This window comes from Panulirus ornatus, chromosome 30 (genome assembly GCF_036320965.1).
Source record: "Panulirus ornatus isolate Po-2019 chromosome 30, ASM3632096v1, whole genome shotgun sequence".
In the NCBI taxonomy this organism is placed as follows: domain Eukaryota; kingdom Metazoa; phylum Arthropoda; class Malacostraca; order Decapoda; family Palinuridae; genus Panulirus; species Panulirus ornatus.
Window position 1 is genome coordinate 9,894,321 of NC_092253.1, and position 19,745 is coordinate 9,914,065.

At 37.7% G+C, this 19,745-nt stretch overlaps 2 protein-coding genes across 4 annotated transcripts in view; one reads left to right on the forward strand and one right to left on the reverse strand.

Annotated features, from left to right (window-relative positions):
* mRpS14 (mitochondrial ribosomal protein S14) lies at positions 1 to 14,009 on the reverse strand. Of its 2 annotated transcripts, none has more exons than XM_071679776.1 (5): positions 13,990 to 14,009; positions 12,892 to 12,997; positions 8,237 to 8,398; positions 4,280 to 4,383; positions 1 to 354 (listed from the first exon to the last, which is right to left on the reverse strand). In XM_071679776.1, the coding sequence occupies exons 1-5, from the start codon at positions 13,992 to 13,994 to the stop codon at positions 276 to 278; spliced, it is 456 nt and encodes a 151-aa protein (XP_071535877.1). In that variant the 5' UTR covers positions 13,995 to 14,009; the 3' UTR covers positions 1 to 275. The 2 variants fall into 2 exon arrangements, with proteins under 2 accessions (XP_071535877.1, XP_071535876.1); XM_071679775.1 differs by lacking the exon at positions 13,990 to 14,009 and adding an exon at positions 13,153 to 13,217.
* The window catches only part of LOC139758404 (elongation factor 1-alpha-like), a 17,406-nt gene continuing 10,836 nt past the window's right edge, over positions 13,176 to 19,745 (forward strand). Inside the window, exon 1 of one of the 2 annotated variants that reach the window (XM_071679773.1) lies at positions 13,176 to 13,280. The gene's annotated coding sequence lies outside the window, so the exon portion shown is untranslated. Of the gene's footprint in view, positions 13,999 to 19,745 lie in introns of both variants that reach the window. The other variant, XM_071679774.1, reaches the window with a different exon arrangement.

The window sequence follows — 19,745 nt, forward strand, 5'->3', positions numbered from 1 at the left end:
TTTATTTGCAATTTTTAATTAACATTTCACTTGTGTAATATACTTATGACTACTGCAATAACCACATTAGATATGCAAAAAATAATAGGTCCCTTTATGTTTCTGCTGAATGTACCATGAAATATGATGAACACATTTTAACTCAAACTTGAAATAGCTATTCTCTCATTGACTAAAAGTCTACTCTTCTGCAAACAAAATAACATTATAAACCTTCACCTTCATCTTTCAGATCCATATGTAAAATAATGGAGCTCTAAACAAAACCTGATGCATCACCAAATGGCTCTTTGGATACCAGACAGTTTATTGTAATCTGCTTCGTGACGCCATACCATACGTGACAGCCTGTATCTGTAAGAGACATACACAAATATGAGGAATGTATTCTACAAAGATCTTTACGGATATGCGAGTCAAAAAGCATTAAATCAAATGATATGCAGAAAAGTAAGCTGAAGGATGAAATAATATACACTTCAGACATGTACATGAGTTAAGATGCAGTACACACAAAGCAAATTATGACCAATTTAAAGTTTTAAGACAACCATGTGCCAATAAAATTCCAAATATAAAATGTTCTGAGAAGTCTGAAAACAAAAATTCTAGAATAAATGAAGGAAGAGTATATCATTTATATCTTTTTTTTTTTTTTCCATACTATTCGCTATTTCCCGCAATAGCGAGGTAGCGTTAAGAACAGAGGACTGGGCCTTTGAGGGAATATCCTCACCTGGCCCTCTTCTCTGTTCCTTCTTTTTGAAAAAAAAAAAAAAAAAAAAAAATTGAATAGAATAATAGAAGAATAGAATAACTCAATTAAGAGTATATGTTAATCAATAAAACATAAAACTGCACAGTGGAATCAATGGTACAAAACAATTTAATGCAATTATTCATTTATTCATTATCACCCTAAGAACCCCTTCTGAAAAATTCCTGGTGTGTCCCTATGACCCTTTTTCCCAAGGCTCCTGCAGCTCCAAGGCTGTGCCACATTCAGCAGCATGGATGGGATGGACTCCTTTTCTGTGAAAAGTTCTTTGATGAGAGTATACTGTTTTAACATCAGATAAAGATAAAGCCTTACTAAAGGTGACTTTCACTTAATGTAACCTCTAGTTGATGGAGTTTGATAATCCCAATGAATGTAACAACCAAGTCAGTTTAAGGAAGACTAGACTGTACAATGTTCATCACCATAACTTTTTCTAGGAAGAAAACAAAATAGTGTATGTTGTATGATGTGCACTACACATAGAGTTTGTATTCACAAATGCATAAGAAAAGCTTCCAAAATAGTATTGCATAAGTCTGTAAGATGGTATACAAGCAAGAAAGACTGCAAGCCTTGATGTCTCAAGTACCTTCATAGGAATCGGTACTGGACATTTGGTTACAATGGGAGAAATAATGGCCATGCATTACTCTTCTAAGCTACACATTATCATTAAAGGGCATCAGTGCTCTAAACCCCAAGTTCAATTGCGTATGCTGGGGGGAGGGAACAGTCTGAAGGATGAAAAACTATAATTCTACCATAAGCAGAGCCATTCGTACCTTAAAAGAGTACTATGGCGATGGGGTGTTAAATCAATTTCTTACTTACAACGAGGTGTATCATGATTCATCTCATTTGACCATCAAGAATCACACAAGGCCAGCAAATGCTTGTTGACTTAAAAGCCATAGAGCGCTCCTCTTCTATGTCATAACATGAAAAGTGAGGTGAAAGGAAGCAGGCAGCTCCCACTATTCATTACTGATGACTGGAATATGAGTCAGGAATCAAGAAACTGCTTTTCAAAAAAGAGAGGAGAAAGAATGGAAAAGATGATAGAGAGATGCTCATGGGGGTCCACGTATGGCAGAGCAATGATTTTCAGTCCTTCAAAACCTATATTTTTCACTCATAGACAAAGCCACTGCTGACATATGAAAGCATATCCATGCACAAAAGGACAGATTCATAAATAATTCTAGAACAGAACTAAAGAAAAGCTTACCCTTTATGGCAATTTGCCCCATGCTCTTTCAAGGACGGCATATGCAAAAACATGAAGGGGGAGTCCAAAATTTAACCATTTCATTTTAAGCATTGAGCTTTGGATTAACCCTTTCTCACATGAGATCTTCCGACTTACGTGGAATCCTACAGCAAGCCACTATATATGAACTGTACTAAAACTTCTACTTGATCCTCTGGCTATAAAGCATAAGGTTACTGGGTTACTATATGAAACATTTCAGAGCACATTGCCCATATAGATAATGACAGCTCAAACTTAGAATAAAGGATCTCAATTAGCTCTACATATGGCTAGAAACAATGTCAAGTACCATGTCCATAGGCTCCTGTACATTTCTCTTACATGAGACATCAATCAGCCCTGTTGGCCTAATCCTTTTAAAATGAGAAAAAACCTGACTCAGTTCCTCAGGATCTTTGGAATACCATAGAAAAGCCTGAGAAAACTTCTAAATTGCTTAGTATAGTCTCTGAGAGGAAAGGAAAACATTACATAAAAGATCATCTTTCAAGCATTCTCCAAGCTATCTTCTCAACATGTTTTGGAAAAAAAATTTCCTAATGCTCTAACTCAGTAATCTTAAAAGGAAACTGGCACATTGGTGAGTACCCTCTGGCAACAGAGTTGTTTTGCCCACTTCAGGGTAAGCCCTGAAAACTAATCAATATAACAGTCATTTTCTTGATGACCTTTATCATAGATAAAAAGGTCATTAGAATGCAAACTTTCCAAACTAAGGTCCTGGCATTGACTCCTACCACTTATGAACTAAAAATCGAACAAAAACATGATGCAGTAATAAAGCACTCATCTTTGAGGTACGGATATCCACATAAGGATTCACTTCCAATAAGGGAATTCACCTGATAGCAGATAATTCCGCAATCATCTCAAACAGCATAGCGCTGGATCTTAATGAGTTCTCCGCCAAAATGTGGCAAACTTCACGTATGAAAAAGTGCTTCATTAAGCTGTTTCTTCAATGCTGCTACAGTAAGAACATGATCTGTTATATCCAACTAGTGAGGAGAACTAAAATAACTTTGCTCATTAAACAATCCACAAATGTGCTGTTATCCTTCAAAAACTGACCCTTAACTTAGCTTCAGTATGATAAGAAAAGGAATGGCTGGAGGGTATAAATTTCTTCTTGATGATGTGACAACAACTGTGACAAGTCCATAGTTCTGCTTCTGCAAGATCCTCTCGAAAAGGGAGGCCTAACTTAAAGTCTGATATATCCATCCAATCTAACTGCAAGTTCACTAAGACTACAAGCCATGGGTCTCTGTACTTTCATCTTTCCTTGTTGGACTACCATTTCACTACCTTGCAAAACTCTTGGGGGAAATCTCTAAATACATATCTTTCTTTGACAAAAAAGAATACATAGCTAGGAGGCAAATCCACCCAGAAGAGCTAAGCACCCTTGCTTTTTTTTGCCAACCTATGGAGCTGGGGTTGGAGTCTTTTAGTTCTGTGAATGTTCCCCATAAGAAGTTATGTGGCAGAAAGTGGTGTGCCTACAACTATTTTTAACAAGAGATACTGGTAAACATGATCAGACAGTTATGTATCTGATCCTTCCCAAGAAACTGGGAATGTAGGTAATGATGATGGATACATAAATAAGCAGATTTACAAATAAAATCTGTTTTAGAAGACATTTCAATGATAGCAAGATATAAATCTGAAGGCTCAGCTGAAAAGATGCTTATCATTACTTTCAAATATAAATCTAAAACTTTATTTTGTTTCAGCAGATCTATCTTCTATTCATGAAAATAAAGGGACTTTTCTTTTCCTGTTTTCATTTCTACAGTTGGCAGTCTTGACCAGATCTGCCCTATTCTTCAAAGAATCAAATAGCAGGATCTATTCTGGTCCCTCACTTTCCTCTTCATCTGCTTCTAAGTTAAAACCATTTAAATTAAAGGACCTGATTAGACACTATGGATATTATCTCTAACCAAGAATGCCCATAAACTATATCCAAAATTAAAAGACAAACATTTACCCAAATTCCAAAGCAGACTATATGAAGTACTTTTCAGAAGTCAGTCTTATATAATAAAAATTTATTATAAAACTATAACCCAAATCTGCAGAGAATTGCACAAATCTTCATTATAGTAGCTCAAACATTAGTTTAATGGTGAAGCATGACTATCTTCATAATATGTCACATACAGCATGGAGCAATGAAACAGTTAAAAAGGTGAAAAAATGTAACTGAGAACACTTACCTTGTAACAAGGCCGCGGGGTCTGGAGGTGAGCATGCAGCGCTTATGTAGCTTAGAGATACTGGAATTGCGAGGCAGTGCATCTATCTCTTTGTCTGCTATTTCCTATTGAGGAGAAACTTAGTTAACTTCTCTTTTAATGGGGAAAAAAGGCAGGAAGGTAGAAAGTGGAAATCTAAAAATGTGGTAAGGTTTGGAGAGACATCAAGCTGGCAGTCTTCAACATAAAAGCAATTGTAGATGCCTGATCATATCATTTGATAAAATCCTGCACATGTAAATTTCCTAAAGAGGAACAATGAAAATACAGAAGGGGAAGTGAAAGGAAAAGAAAAAGTGCATATATATATATATATATATATATATATATATATATATATATATATATATATATATATATATATATATATATATATAAATTTTTTTTGCTTTGTCGCTGTCTCCCGCGTCTGTGAGGTAGCGCAAGGAAGCAGACGAAAGAAATGGCCCAACCCACCCCCATACACATGTATATACATACGTCCACACAAGCAAATATACATACCTACCAAACTGATAGTTTGGTGAAGAATGATATCCAATTTCTTTCAGAACATTAAAGATAAAAAGTCATCTTCATGATCTTAATATTATAGTGGCTAATGCAGAATCTTCTCAACATATAACCTCTGTAGATCTCCATGTATGCCTCCATCAAAGTCTCTTCCAAGCTCAATTACTCTCACCACTCTCTTCTCTGCCATTGTTTTCCTCTTTTCTGAAAACCTCCACAAATCTTCACCCTCGCCTCCAAAAGACAGTGATCAGACATCCCACCAGCTGGCTCTCTGCATATTTATATCAAAAAATATTTCCTTCTAAATTCCTATCAATTAATATGTAATCCAATAATGCCCACTGACCATCTCTCTTACCCTCATACTTGTGTACATCCCTCTTTTCAAACCAGATATTCCTAATCACCATTCCTATTTCAGCACACAGCTTCACAAGCTGTTCACCATTTCCCTTCATAATAATGAATACCCCATGCCCCCAAACTGTACCCTCAACTGCCACATTACTAACCTTTGTATTCAAATCACCCATCACAAACATCTGGGTTCTTACATCAAAACTACTGACACACTCACTCAGCCACTCCAAACACTTGCATCTCATGATCTTTCTTTTTATGACCAAATGCAAAAATACTAAAAATCACTCATCTCTCAACATCCACTTTCATTTCTACCCACATTGGTAAAGAATTTACTTCCCTTCACTCTTTCACGCACTCCCACAGCTCCTACATCAGGAGTAATGCTAATCCATCCTTAGCTCTTGTTATCTCACTTACCCCAGACTTGACTCCTAACAAATTTCTAAACCATTTGTACCCTTTACCCTTGGGCTTTGTTTCATTCAAAGCCAAAAAATCCGGGATTCTTTCCTAAAACATACTCTAATCTTTGTTACATCCACACACATTTAGACATCCTAGCCTGAGCCTTCAAGGATGATGAGCACTCCCTGCTTGGCTCCTTCTTCTGTACCATCTTTTAGAAACTGAAATACAAGGGAGGTTCCCCCCAAACACACATATTACAATAGTACTATGCATGCATGCTACAAATGCTCAGACACTTAACCCTGATCCATACATAAAATGAATATATACAACCAATCAACAACACAGTCACCACTTTCTTAATAAATTCATAAATATTTGCCACTTCCTGCATTAGCGAGGTAGCATTAAAAACAAAAAGACTAAGCCTTAGAGGAAATATCCTCAATTGGCCCCCCTTCTCTGTTCCTTGAAAAAAAAAAAAAAAAAAGGAGGGGAGGATTTCCAGCCCCTCGCTCCCTCCCCTTTTAGTCGCCTTCTATGACATGCAGGGAATACATGGGAAGCATTATTTCTCCCTTATCCCCAGGGATATATATAAACAAAATAAGCAAAACTGAATAAGTGTAGAACAAAACTAGCATATAGAAAATACCTTTAATCTAAAAAGTCTAAAACCTTAATGAGATGGATTGGCCTGATGATAATATTAGGTCATAGTTTTCAATCTTATTCTAAGAAGAGTAGAAACTTGCTCTGCCTTTCCTTTATTTCATATATGATTAACTATTCAAACTTTTAAAATTAGAGTTTTCCAACTCCTAGATTACTATCAGTCCCGCTAACCCCTTTACATTTATCGACCCCCTGCATAGTTCTATTGACCCCTGGGGATCTATAATGACAACTTTGGGAAAGACTACTGTAGAAAGTGTGATAGTGTAGCTCACAAATGCTTTATATTATTGAGACATTTACAAGCTTCTTTTGTCAACTGACTTGTAGCTTCATAAATTTGAAACTCTTCCCTTCTGAATACCATTCTGTTTTCACTTCAGCTCAGAATCATTTTAAAGCTGTTATCTTTACAGTCAAGCACACTTAAAAAAAAAGAAAGTATATAATGCATATATGACTTGTTCAACTTATCAAAAGAGCACACTTACAGGTGTGAAAGTATGTTTTGCTTAAACACACAGAGCATGGGTTGAGGAAAAGCTGAGTGATTTTTGAGGCTAGATGTACCTGATCCACTTCATGGAATTGGGAATGGAGTTGATGATGACAGAAAAATAGCACAGTTACTCCCAGAGTAGTTCTATCATTCAAACCAGGTCTTAGACTTATTGGCTATATTCAATGAAAATATCTCATCTGAGATCTAGGTAGTGTATTAGTTGTATACAATGTCTCATCTTCCCTTCCTGCCAAATCAGTCAACATGTGAATCTGCTATTATATTATTATCAACCAATGACAAGTGACAACATGATCAAACTACGTGAAAAAATAGGCAATGCTTATACATTGTGAGCTCATTATGTTCCATGCACTGTACTTGGATATTTTTACAAGCTTTATCCAAATCAATATGCATGCCCAGGGGCTTTAGAAAACTTAAATTTGCTATATATAAATTTTAAATGAATCAACAGTCATGTGACCCCTATGGCATCATATGAAGCCAAAGTTCAGTTCTATATTTTTCTGAAAAAACAACAACCTGATCCTCTTTATGAACTCTATGAACCTGCTGTTACTAATCAAGCTCCTGCATACAAGCTTTAACGTAAATAATGTCCTCTTAAACCTAAAGCAGTCTCAAGACTGTTTTACTAACGATTCTTAAGTTTGTATCAACATTTTCCCAAAACCAAACATTTACAGTCCTCTTAATACCAGTCAAAGAGTTCTGATTACTGTATTCAGATCATAATTTGAGATGTAGTTTTCAAATTTCTTGTTTGATGAGCTACTACATATAATATTCTTAGTTTACAGACAAAACTAATTTTCTCAAAAGATTTTCACTTCACTCAGCACAGGAGTTTACCTAACAGTGCCTCCAAGTTATTCTGATCAAGTATTTCAACTTTGTATCCAACTGAAACATGAAGTTAAAGTTTACACAGAAATAGAAAGAGGACAATCTGTAAGAACTATACACAAAGTCAATAATGTATTGCAATTTCATCTAAACTGCCATTTCCTTCTTTAAAATACTAATGCAGTATCAAAATCCAAATATTTTGATCACCTCAAATAAATTCTAGTACTATCATAGATGCTACATCATTCTGCAAAACCCTGGGCAAAATTAGGAAAAATCAGGTCCAGAACAGAAACCCTATGGCCACCAAACATATTCATGGTCATCCACAATCAATTTCTCTCATCAATCTTTCATTTCATATAACTGATCTTAACACATGTGTGTGTAGTCTCTGAAAGTGTTCATTGGAAAAATATTAAGAATCTGGAAAACACTGGAAATAAATCAATACTCCAGGAACTGCATGGATCATGAAGGGAGTCAAGTTACATCTACAGAATGAATTCAAGTCATACTGTCATGATGACAGTTAATCAAATTTTCTTCAACATGTGACCAAAATGAGCAATTCAAACCTTAATCTCCTGAGGAATGATCTTGTTCTTCCGGAGTGCATTTATATTCATTCTTTCAAATGCAAATTCCTTCACTGCTTTCCGATTCTTTACTTCTTTAATCATTTTCCAATTGGGATACTTGCATGCTGTGGTGGTTGTATGAAAACTGCATGCTGGAAACTGCAAAACATTATCAACTATCAGGATATGAAGAATATAACTCAATACCAAATGTTCAATATAGCAAAAATGTATCAAATCACAGTAAAATAAAATAATCTAGGTTTTTCTATGATACAGTATTCTTAATGTACAAGATTGAAACAGCAACAGAAATTAATGCTTTTCATATCAAATGTCAATAAATCCTTAAGAATCTGAATCAAGTGGTTTTCACTGGTTTTGTTCTATTCAAGGAGTTAATATTTTCTACTTGAAAGAGAAGGACAGATAGAGACATGGGGTTAAGAGTAAGACTTTAATGAATGTAGCAGCCAGTGTGTTAGTTTTAAAATACAATCGTTAGTGGGTGTGTTTCATGTTTGTTTAGATGGCTCCAATGGGTTAGCATGATTATAAAATCAACACAATATATCAAGTAATGACTGACAGATTGGAGTACTGTATATGAGTACCTTAATAAATGTATTAAGTGGTAAAAAAAAACTTCTACATTATCTTATGTCCTCTGTACAGGAGCAAATTTATGACATTCATACATCCCAATGCATCTGCTAAGGAAATGAAGATTTGGGGTTAGTGAAATGACAAGTGCAAAAGGAGGGATGGCATGCCTTAATAGGAATGAGCAGGGAGACCATGTTACAGAGTGCAAGGAACTTAGGTCAGAAGTGGATAATTTTCAGTGTTTATATATCTAGTACTGAGAGGAATGGAGAAGAAAGTAGTGCATTTTGGATGGATCTGAGTGAACATCTTTGCAGGTTCATGCTAGGAACTGAATCTCAATGCTTAAAAGACTTCAATTCATGGCTAGATGTTAAAGTGATTGAGGGTATAAATGAACTGAGGGTCCATGGTGTACACAAAAATAGGGAAAAGCTCATGTTGTGTGTTGAAAGAAAAATGGTGGTTGGGAATGTGGCATAACCCTTTTGATATGCAATTAGAGTAAGAGAGGAGCTTAAAAAAAATATCTGTTAAAGAAAGAAAGTTCTTATTTGGTATTTCACTTTATCTTCTAATTTTACCTGACCTTGAAACTTACAAACATGACACTAAAAATACTGTAACAAGAAAGTGATACAAAACATGAAGTTTGTAATTAAAAAGGCTGAGAATTTTTACATAAAATCAATTACCATTACACTCAACTGAAACTTATATGAACAAAGAATTATTAAGCCTAGAGCACCAGAGGGTTGCTACACTATTTCACCTTGTGTACCATAACCAATAAAGTATTCTTGTTGTTGTGTAATGTATTTCTGCATCCCTCTCTAGATTACACCACTCCAACAACCCAGCAGGAACACCTGCTAAAAGCCTGAGGTATTTCAACACCAGTGAAATATAATAATCATCTTCATTATCCTTGACTACCGTTTCCCATGTCAGAGAGCTAGCGCCAGGAAACAGAGGATGAATGGCTCATCCATTCACATACACATATACATACATAAATGCCCATTTATTTATTTGCTTTGTCGCTGTCTCCCGCGTTAGCGAGGTAGCGCAAGGAAACAGACAAAAGAATGGCCCAACCCATCCACATACACATGTATATACATACATGTCCACACACACAAATATGCATACCTATACATCTCAACGTATACATATATATACACATACAGACATATACATATATATGCATGTACACATTTCATACTGTCTGCCTTTATTCATTCCCATCGCCACCTTGCCACACATGAAATAACAACCCCCTCCCCCCTCATGTGTGCGAGGTGGCACCAGGAAAATGACAACAAAGGCCCCATTCGTTCACACTCAGTCTCTAACTGTCATATAATAATACACCGAAACCACAGCTCCCTTTCCACATCCAGACCCCACAGAACTTTCCATAGTTTACCCCAGACGCTTCACATGCCCTGGTTCAATCCACTGACAGCACGTCAACCCCAGTATACCACATCGTTCCAATTCACTCTATTCCTTGCACGCCTTTCACCCTCCTGCACATTCAGGCCCCGATCACTCGAAATCTTTTTCACTCCATCTTTCCACCTCCAATTTGGTCTCCCACTTCTCGTTCCCTCCACCTCTGACACATATATCCTCTTTGTCAATCTTTCCTCACTCATTCTCTCCATGTGACGAAACCATTTCAAACCACCCTCTTCTGCTCTCTCAACCACACTCTTTTTATTCCCACACATCTCTCTTACCCTATCATTACTTACTCGATCAACCCACCTCACACCACATATTGTCCTCAAACATCTCATTTCCAGCACATCCACCCTCCTGCGCACAACTCTATCCATAGCCCACGCCTCGCAACCATACAATATTGTAGGAACCACTATTCCTTCAAACATACCCATACACACACATATACATATCAACATATACACACATATATATGCACATACACAGACATATACACATGAACATAGTCATACTTGCTTGCCTTTATCCATTCCTGGTACTACCCTGCCCCACAAGGAACAGCATTGCTACCCTCTGCTTCAGTGAGTTAGTGCCAGGAAAAGAGACAAAAAAAGCCAAATTCACTCACACTCAGTCTCTAGGTGTCATGTGTAATGCATTGAAACCACAGCTCCCTATCCACATCCAGGCCCCAACATATCTTTCCATGGTTTACCCAGACTTTCACATGCCTTGGTTCAATCCATTGACAGCACATCGACCCTGGTATACCACATCGTTCCAATTCACTCTATTCCTTGTATGCCTCTCACCCTCCTGTATGTTCAGGCCCTGATCGCTCAAAACTCCATTCTTCCACCTCCACTTTGGTCTCCCACTTCTTGTTCCCTTTGCCTCTGACACATATAATCTCTTTGTCAACCTTTCCTCACTCATTCCCTCCATGCATCCAAACCATTTCAACACACCCTTATCTACTCTCTCAACCAAACTCTATCTATTACCACACATCTCTCTTACCCTTTCACTACTTACTTGATCAAACCACCTCACACCACATACTGGCCTCATTCACTGATAAAAACTACAATCACACAATCATCCATGGTAAGAGCATTTTAACTTTACATGAGTGATTTTTTTTACTACAATGCTCATGTAGTTTTTTGAGAATAAAATACCAGCTCAGAAGCATGACGGAGAATTACACTATATCATATGACATTAAAAAATGAAATGGCAAGATAACAAGGAAAATGTCATGGTGATTCATGGTAAAAGTATTCTAGCTTCACAAGTTATTTTTTTCTGCAATGCTAGTGTAATTTTTTCAAAATATAATACCAGCTCAAAAGCATGAATTTGAGAATTACACTATATTTTGTGTACGACATTAAATAATGAAAAATAGCAAGATAACAAGGAAAATATTGTGCTGATTTCCGTAAGTGTAGATTCCTCATTCTTTACACAAAAAAATATACAAAAACCTCCAAAAACCTCTATACACAGACCTCCAAAAACCTCACCTAACTATCCCGTCAAGATTTATCTCAGTGTAATGTTCTCGTTGAAATATACCAGACACACTTACGACTATAACGCACATTTGGAGCTAGACATCAACAAAGTGATACAGCATGTGACCATGCAATCCCTGGCAGGATAGATTTACTACTGGCAAAACTCTACCACTTTGCCTACAAAAAAAAGGAGGACAGGTAAGGATTTCATAAGTTGATGATATTTTTACATCTCACCTACTTTAACGTTAACCTTACGCTCTTCCTGATATGCGTACCCATTGCTAACTTTACCTGATCTACTATTGTTAATGAAAATTTAATGCTCAGGTTGAAATTATTTTCTCTATAGACTACAGTGTCACTGCAGAACAAAATCATTCAATATCACAGGTTGTTTTGGACGCAAATATAAAACGGCTTTACTGCATACATTTTACTGATAACAAAATCCATGAATAGACTTAATTGATTCCAACCATAGCATAACTAGTAGCAAAATGTCAAGCTTACTGAAACATTATTCACCCTAATAATTTTTTTTAATCTATCTCATATATTATCTAGATTTCAAAACTTTACTTCATAACATCTGTCAATGACACTTTATAAAAAAAATATTCGTTTTTTGGGGCATATCATGCTTACTTACAACAGCATTAATTACAATAACAGGTACTAAAGTTAAAGCAAAAGCTTCTGGAAAAAGGCATTTGAGAAAAATAACTCGCTTGACCCATTGCACTCATACCCCTTGCATTTCTAGCTATGGTCTGCTCGTATATGACTTGACACCTTTATAATCAAAAACCATACCATTCATGTAAAATACTACATTTCTTTGTCATAGGATAAATCATTCTAGAACCACCACGGCATCAGCCCAACATTAGCTTCCAGCTGTCAAAAAATCTGCAATGGTCATCTCGATCTATTTTTGCCAGTGGTCGCCTCATGTGACTACCGCCTGACAACCTATATAACAGCGACCCCACACTGTAGAAACTTACCTTCATACATTTGCAATGACGGACATACCCATATATACATTACCTGGGGTAGACATCCCATAAACTCGGGTATCCGGCTGAAGTAACCACTTGTAAACAAACGGGACATGGGGGCAGCCATGTTGGGTGTCGTCTGCTGCGGCTGTTCCCTGCCAGGCGGCCAAAGGACAAACCCAAAATCCCTCTTACATTAACAAACGACACATCAATACATGATAAAAACTATACCAAAAAAATGAGAAAAAAATTTGCTATCCTGGGATAAAATTATAGCCATGAATAATGGTTCTAGGTTGGGAAATACCCGTGGGACCCCTCTTTTTGGCAGGGAGGGTGAGGGGAGGTAATAGCCATGCCCCTCTAATGCAGGATTGCCGTGTCCCAGGGCCGGGAACTGTCATCTGCCTCTCTCTCTGCCAAGCCGGCGACCAGGTACGACCCACCTTTACCCACCGCACCAACTAGCCCAACTAAAGTGGAGAACCCTGCTTACTCTCGATGTGAAGTGTGGTATTTGTGCTAATGAAATGTGCAAATTCCGCTTAATGTCACGGATCGGCTTTGGAAATTATGCACTTGCAAAATGGTCGGTGGCCAGCCGCCGGAAGTCACGCCGATCAATCCACGAGAACCACTCGGCAAGATCTGTCATGGATCTGTTGGCGTGTATGATCCAAAGTTATGCAACCATGATGAGATATGTCTATCAATAAAAATGGGTAACCTTGTACTCCCTCCATATGCCGGCTTTCCCGCCAGGGGTGAATGTGGCCGAGGGGAGTGACATGTGGTTGCATTTTACAACCCCCTGCAATGTACTAATGCAGACACCATATTGTAACCAGTTCTTAAAATAAATTACTAACAGATGATGATTGGTACTGGACGACCAACAGTCGAATAAAACGACCGAAGTAGTGAACTTTGGAAGTTATATAAGCTAGAACGTCAGTTTATTTCGAGGAAAAAAAAATCAAATGCTCTTTAAGCTATCTCTCCTAAGTTCTTACAGTCTCAACTCATCCTATGTATATAAAAATGTGAGGTGAAATAGAAACTAAATGAGCCAAAAAAAAAAATATATATATATATATATATATATCAGCAATGGTGCAACGAGGTTGACCACCACTAGGCCCACTTCATTAAGGTAGGAGTAGATGTAAGGTAGATTTTAGGGCTTCCTGACCGCCATACTGGCACTGGCTGGTGGCTAAATCAATGACTGTCTCGCTCTAGGCTAGACCATGTGGTGCGTGCCACTGTCCCACCGACAGTATTTTTAGCAAGGGGGGAAGGAAGCCTTTGCACCCTCGGGCTGCCAAGACGATATAGAACTCTCTCTCTCTCTCTCTCTCTCTCTCTCTCTCTCTCTCTCTCTCTCTGAAACTCCTGGTCTCAGTTTACACACACACACACTAGCTTTTTACGTTCTGTTTCTCCCCGCTTCCTACATATCGTACTCCATGTCTCTCTGCGATCATTACTGATATATATATATATATATATATATATATATATATATATATATATATATATATATATATATATATATATATGTATATATATAAAACCAGTTAGGTTGGCTGGTTTACATGCATGTCCTTTAATTCTTTGTCTAGTTGACTTTCCTCTTACTGTCAGGTTGCTTTATGCTACTTTTCATTTCCTCTTGCAATGTCTTATAGTGGTTTAGTCTTCCTTTTCTATGAACACCTTTTTTTTTATTTTACTGTCAGCTTTATCGATGAATGATTTTTTTTTATCATGATACTCCTCATTAATTATGTTTTGCTCCATATTGGAGGAAGACATATTGTTTGTGTTATTTTCCTTCCCAGCACCTGAAGCAATTCCTCCACTTGTAGGGCTGATTGACTCGCTGAGACTTGGTGTGCAACATACCTAGACTCGATATGGTCACAATATTTTCATTAAGTTTTAAATAGGCCATTTAAAAGGTTTTATGTGGTCTTAGAACAACCTAAGAATGTATATTTTAGGTTGTTGTGCCTCTGTCATATTTATGACGACCATTCTAGATGTTCATTATCAAAATTATCAAAAAATATTTTTTTTTCAATGAAAATTTTTTTTCTTCCATTTCTTGACCGATCATATTTCATGTGATGTTCATGAGCTCTGGCACAGAGGTCTCGCCACATACACTACATTATGTTAATGACAAATTTGTGACCACCATTTGCAGGTAAAGGTTGGCAAAAATATTTTGTGTAATCCTAGTTATTTTAATGTTGAAATAAATGGCAATTACTCTTGTAATTGCAACTAGAGTCTTGTTACAACGATATTGAAGGTGTTTACTGGCATTTCTAGTGTCCATCTTTTTCGTTCTTTTATTAATTTCCAGTTTTTTACCTTTTGCTGAAATGGCAGCCTTACTTGTATATTCTTTTTGATTAACGTTTGCTTGCCTTCGCTGCTGAGCCATTCAGCGACTGGAGCTAGGTGCCTTCCAATGCGCATGAGACATTGCATTACTCATGATATTTCCAATCATGGAGCTAGGTGCCTTCCAGTGCGCATGAGACATTGCATTACTCACGATATTTCCAATCAGCTTACAGCTTCATTGACAATATAAGCCATGCTTGTTCTATGTCCTCTCCTAGTGTGTCGTTCCACTGCTGATTTTGTGACTGTCTAGTTAACTAGGGTGGCAAAAGATCGTTCGAGAAAGGGGTGGGTCGAATCCCACCAATATGCCAGTTCAAAACCGGTCCTCCTGGACCTCCTCAAGATACGACGACGAATTGATTGCATCACTTCTTCTGGTTCCTTCTCGTGAACGAAGTCGTCCTCCATCACTGGTGACATTTTTAATCATTGCGGAATTTCTGCCGCCTCAATAATTTTCCACGGAATCGTATCGCAAAGCACATACAAACGGTCACAGTTCAGGTGAGGCTGGGTGGATATGGATGGGAGAGGTGCACACGGCTGATAAACCGGAGGCAACAAGTGCCAGATGGGAGTGCTCGCGCGGGCAATTTCTGGCCAGGAAGCCAACGTGCACGCCATTGATCTCCCCGCAGTGGCGCCTCCAGGAATTTTCTGCAGGATGGCTTAGTCACACCATGTTTTTTTTTTTCCCTCCTCTTTTTTTTTCCCAGGGAGGGGGACTTGAGGAAAACTATAGAATAACTAATTGGATTTTTCTGTTACGAACTTGATCAAGGATTGCGACGATACACACACACACACACACACACACACACACACACACACACACATATATATATATATATATATATATATATATATATATATATATATATATATATATATATATATATATTATTGATATATACTTGATCGCAGTTATCCACGTTAGCGTCAGGAAAGAGATGAAGAATGGACCATCTACTCATATACACATGTACATACATAAACGCCCGTACACACTCATATACATACATATACATATCAACATATACATATATACACATCATATTGCCGCATCCGTTCAACCTCAGTCTCTTAGCTGTCATGTGTAATGCACCGATACCACAGCTCCCTATCCACATCCAGTGTGCATGTCAGATAAAGCCAATGAAGCGTTAATTTTTTTGTAATGGAACATATATTTATTCCGAAGATTACTAAAGTAATCAGCGGTATCTTCAATAAATTCCTGCCGAGCGAATAAGTTATAATTATCAGCTTCTCGAAACCTGATTTAGAAATCAGTTTGGGTAATGGTACATCGACAGTAACTTATTTTTAGTATAAACCTCGACGGAATGATCAATAATTTACCAGACACAGCATCAGATCTCAATTGATTCCAAGGTTAAAGGGAGACCTTCACAGAGGTGAGGAAAGACAGTTTTCGTGCCGACCAAGACAAATACCTATGCACTACCAATTGAAAAATGAAGTGGTTTCTCCCGTGCCAACTGCTGTGTCTACATCACTTAAGCTGACCAGCGTTCAAACATGGTGTTCTCTGGAACCAGGCATAATTTCATTTTCTTTCAAGCTCATTATTTCTCGGTTCACAGTTGCTTGTTTGGCATATCTGACCATATACCTTTCTTTAAGCTCACTATCTCCTGGTTCAGTTACTTCTTTAGCATATCTGACCATATACTTATCTCCCGGTTCAAAATTAACTTCTTTAGCATATCTGATCATATCAGAGTATATCATATTAAGTATGTTATGCCGTATCTGTATAACATGAAACGACCACCATCTGCATTTAGCTTCCTTTGCAGAGGAAGTCTTCACTGCCAGGTCTTTGTACCGTTCACGACTGGCAGTTATTTTCGTTCACGTCATTCATGGTTGTAAGACATTCATAATACAAACTCTGACGTGTGAAATATTCAACACACCGTTTTTGGCTATCACAGCTTCAATGTAGGGAAAGCCACGGCTTGGTCACAAAATGTACAAAAAATCTAATTCGCTTTTCCCTGTTAAATATGAGACAACGTGTTCATAATCCCTGATATCAAGGCTCACAAAATCTAAAATCTAGGCTTTAGGGTAACAATATTTGCATATTAGTTTATTCAATACTTGTATATTGGTTGATTCGTTTAGGATCAAGGGAACTTCAGGTGTTGAACGCCCTGTAGAAATAACATGGTTTAGTATATTATCTGATCTTAACACGAATTATAGTACATAATAAACATAAGAAAATGGATGGATTAGTATCGTTTTGGTCGGACTTTTTGGCTATCGACTGCTAAGGTACTAATATTAAGGCCATCAAGGTCAAGTTATCAAAATCCGATTTTATATTTTACTACACATTCTTCTGGTGTTGACGATTATTCAAAGATCATGCACGTTCTCCCTGCATGTTTGCATGTTTAACCCTTGGAATAATGTCTGTAGGAGAACGTATTTGACATGACATAATAATGTTGGGTACGTAAGCTAGGTCATCTAAAGGAAGCCATCAAGACCCGGCATATTTCATTGTCGAATTTATCATAACCTTTCACGAGCTGTGTCAATGCTTGTCTATTGACACATTTTTTTCAGTTCTGAAGCATTTTAGATTACATTACCATTAAAGGTAGTTTTCTTTTTTCTTCTTAAGACTCATATCAGAGCATTTCATATTCATAATGAAGAGAAAAATACCTGAATGATGCGATGATACCTGAATAATTCAGGGATTAACTTCTCGTGTGAACCCCAGTCAGGAGCCAAGGCAAGGCGTACCCTTGATTTAGGTTTAAAATCATTGCGAAGATGGCGTTGTTTATCATCAGCTAGGCTAGGGTGGTTGGCAATACGTGACAGCACAGAGAACTGTCATTGAAATAACTACCTAAGGTCTGACATGGAAAAGTTTCCATAAAGAAATGATGAGGTGGTGAAGGGATATGTGCCATAACGAAGTTTTCGCATTTCAAAATGGGTTCGAAATTAATGTAACGCGCTAGGCTATTCCATCGTTAAGACAAACAAAAACATTATAAACACTTTTTGTTGACACAGATTTAAGACCAACTGGCTAAATTGATAGTTCAGCGTCTTAATGAAGCAGCTGGATTTTACATCGAAATAAAATCAACTCGTGATCGAATAGTTGCACCTGGTACGTAATCTTACTGTGCTCTTGTTTTTGTTAATGTGAAAGGGGCGCTTTACCCGATGTACTACGAGACACCGAAACACCAAGACTGTGGAATCTTCTTTTTAAGTTTTTCCGTTATATAGTTCAACAGACTTTTGAGAGTGGAATAAAGCGTCACTACTTCACAATATCTTATAAGTTACGACGTGGACGAGTTACAATATCCTATAAGTTACGACTTGGACGAGTTATAATATCCTATAAGCTACGACATGGACGAGTTACAATGTCCTATAAGTTACGACTGTCGACTGACTAAACAGGATCATGGGGAGTCCCGGTGTGTGTCTAGTGTGAGATTACTTCGTGGAAGGGTTCTGAAATACCTAACTTTCTTGACGAAGAGTTTACCAGTTGGAGTATTTGCTTCACTCCTCGAAAGTTAAAATCCCGGAAAAGGGAAACTAATCCAAAGTGGAAAAGCTCGTAGGAGATGGGGACAAAGTCCTTGGACTAGCTCTACGGACATCCTCATAATGAGGTCTAGCAAGGAGGGACCACACCTGCAATGCAGTTCACGGGTGACCCACTGCAGTGTATTGCCACAGCGCGTGCTTCTGTATACCCGACCTATAGCCAGATGGCCATTTCTTTGATAACGAACCACGGGAAAGTGACTTGTGTTGGCTGATTGTAAACTATAAACTAACTTCAGGGCATTAACGAATGGCACTTGTAAGCTAGCCAGGTCTTCGTGAGGAACTTCAACAAAATGGATTACGATACACTGGAATGAAGTAATATACCTGATACTTTCATGAAACTACCAGTTTATGTGAATTCGTACTCCACTGACATTCACGGTCAAATTTAAAGCCAACAGGTCAACAACCAATTGCCAGTGAACGACCTGTGCCACGTGTCGCCTGTGGCACAGTGCCAACACCTCTCTCTCTGACGGTGTCAAGCCTTGAGACCTCTGATCGGCCAACCAAACATAGCCACCATTTCACCACAACTTTCGCGGTTTTCTTTTCTTTTTTCCACAGTGTTATTAGAATAATCTGTTTACCAGGCCAATATAGCAATACCATTATTATCGTACAGGTGAAATGTCTATGAAATGCTTTTGGCAAGTGAGAGAGGTGGTCAATAATGTTTTGGCAGGTGAAAAAGAGAAAGGGTCAAATCGACACTGTTATTTCCTCGCCTGGCAGTTTTCATGTCAGTTTCTTGGGACTGTTGGAAGTGGAGTAAAGAAAAATCACGTCTTAATGGACTGGGTTATCACGACAGTGATGTACTGTACCTTAAATTGGCTGACACTTCAGCTT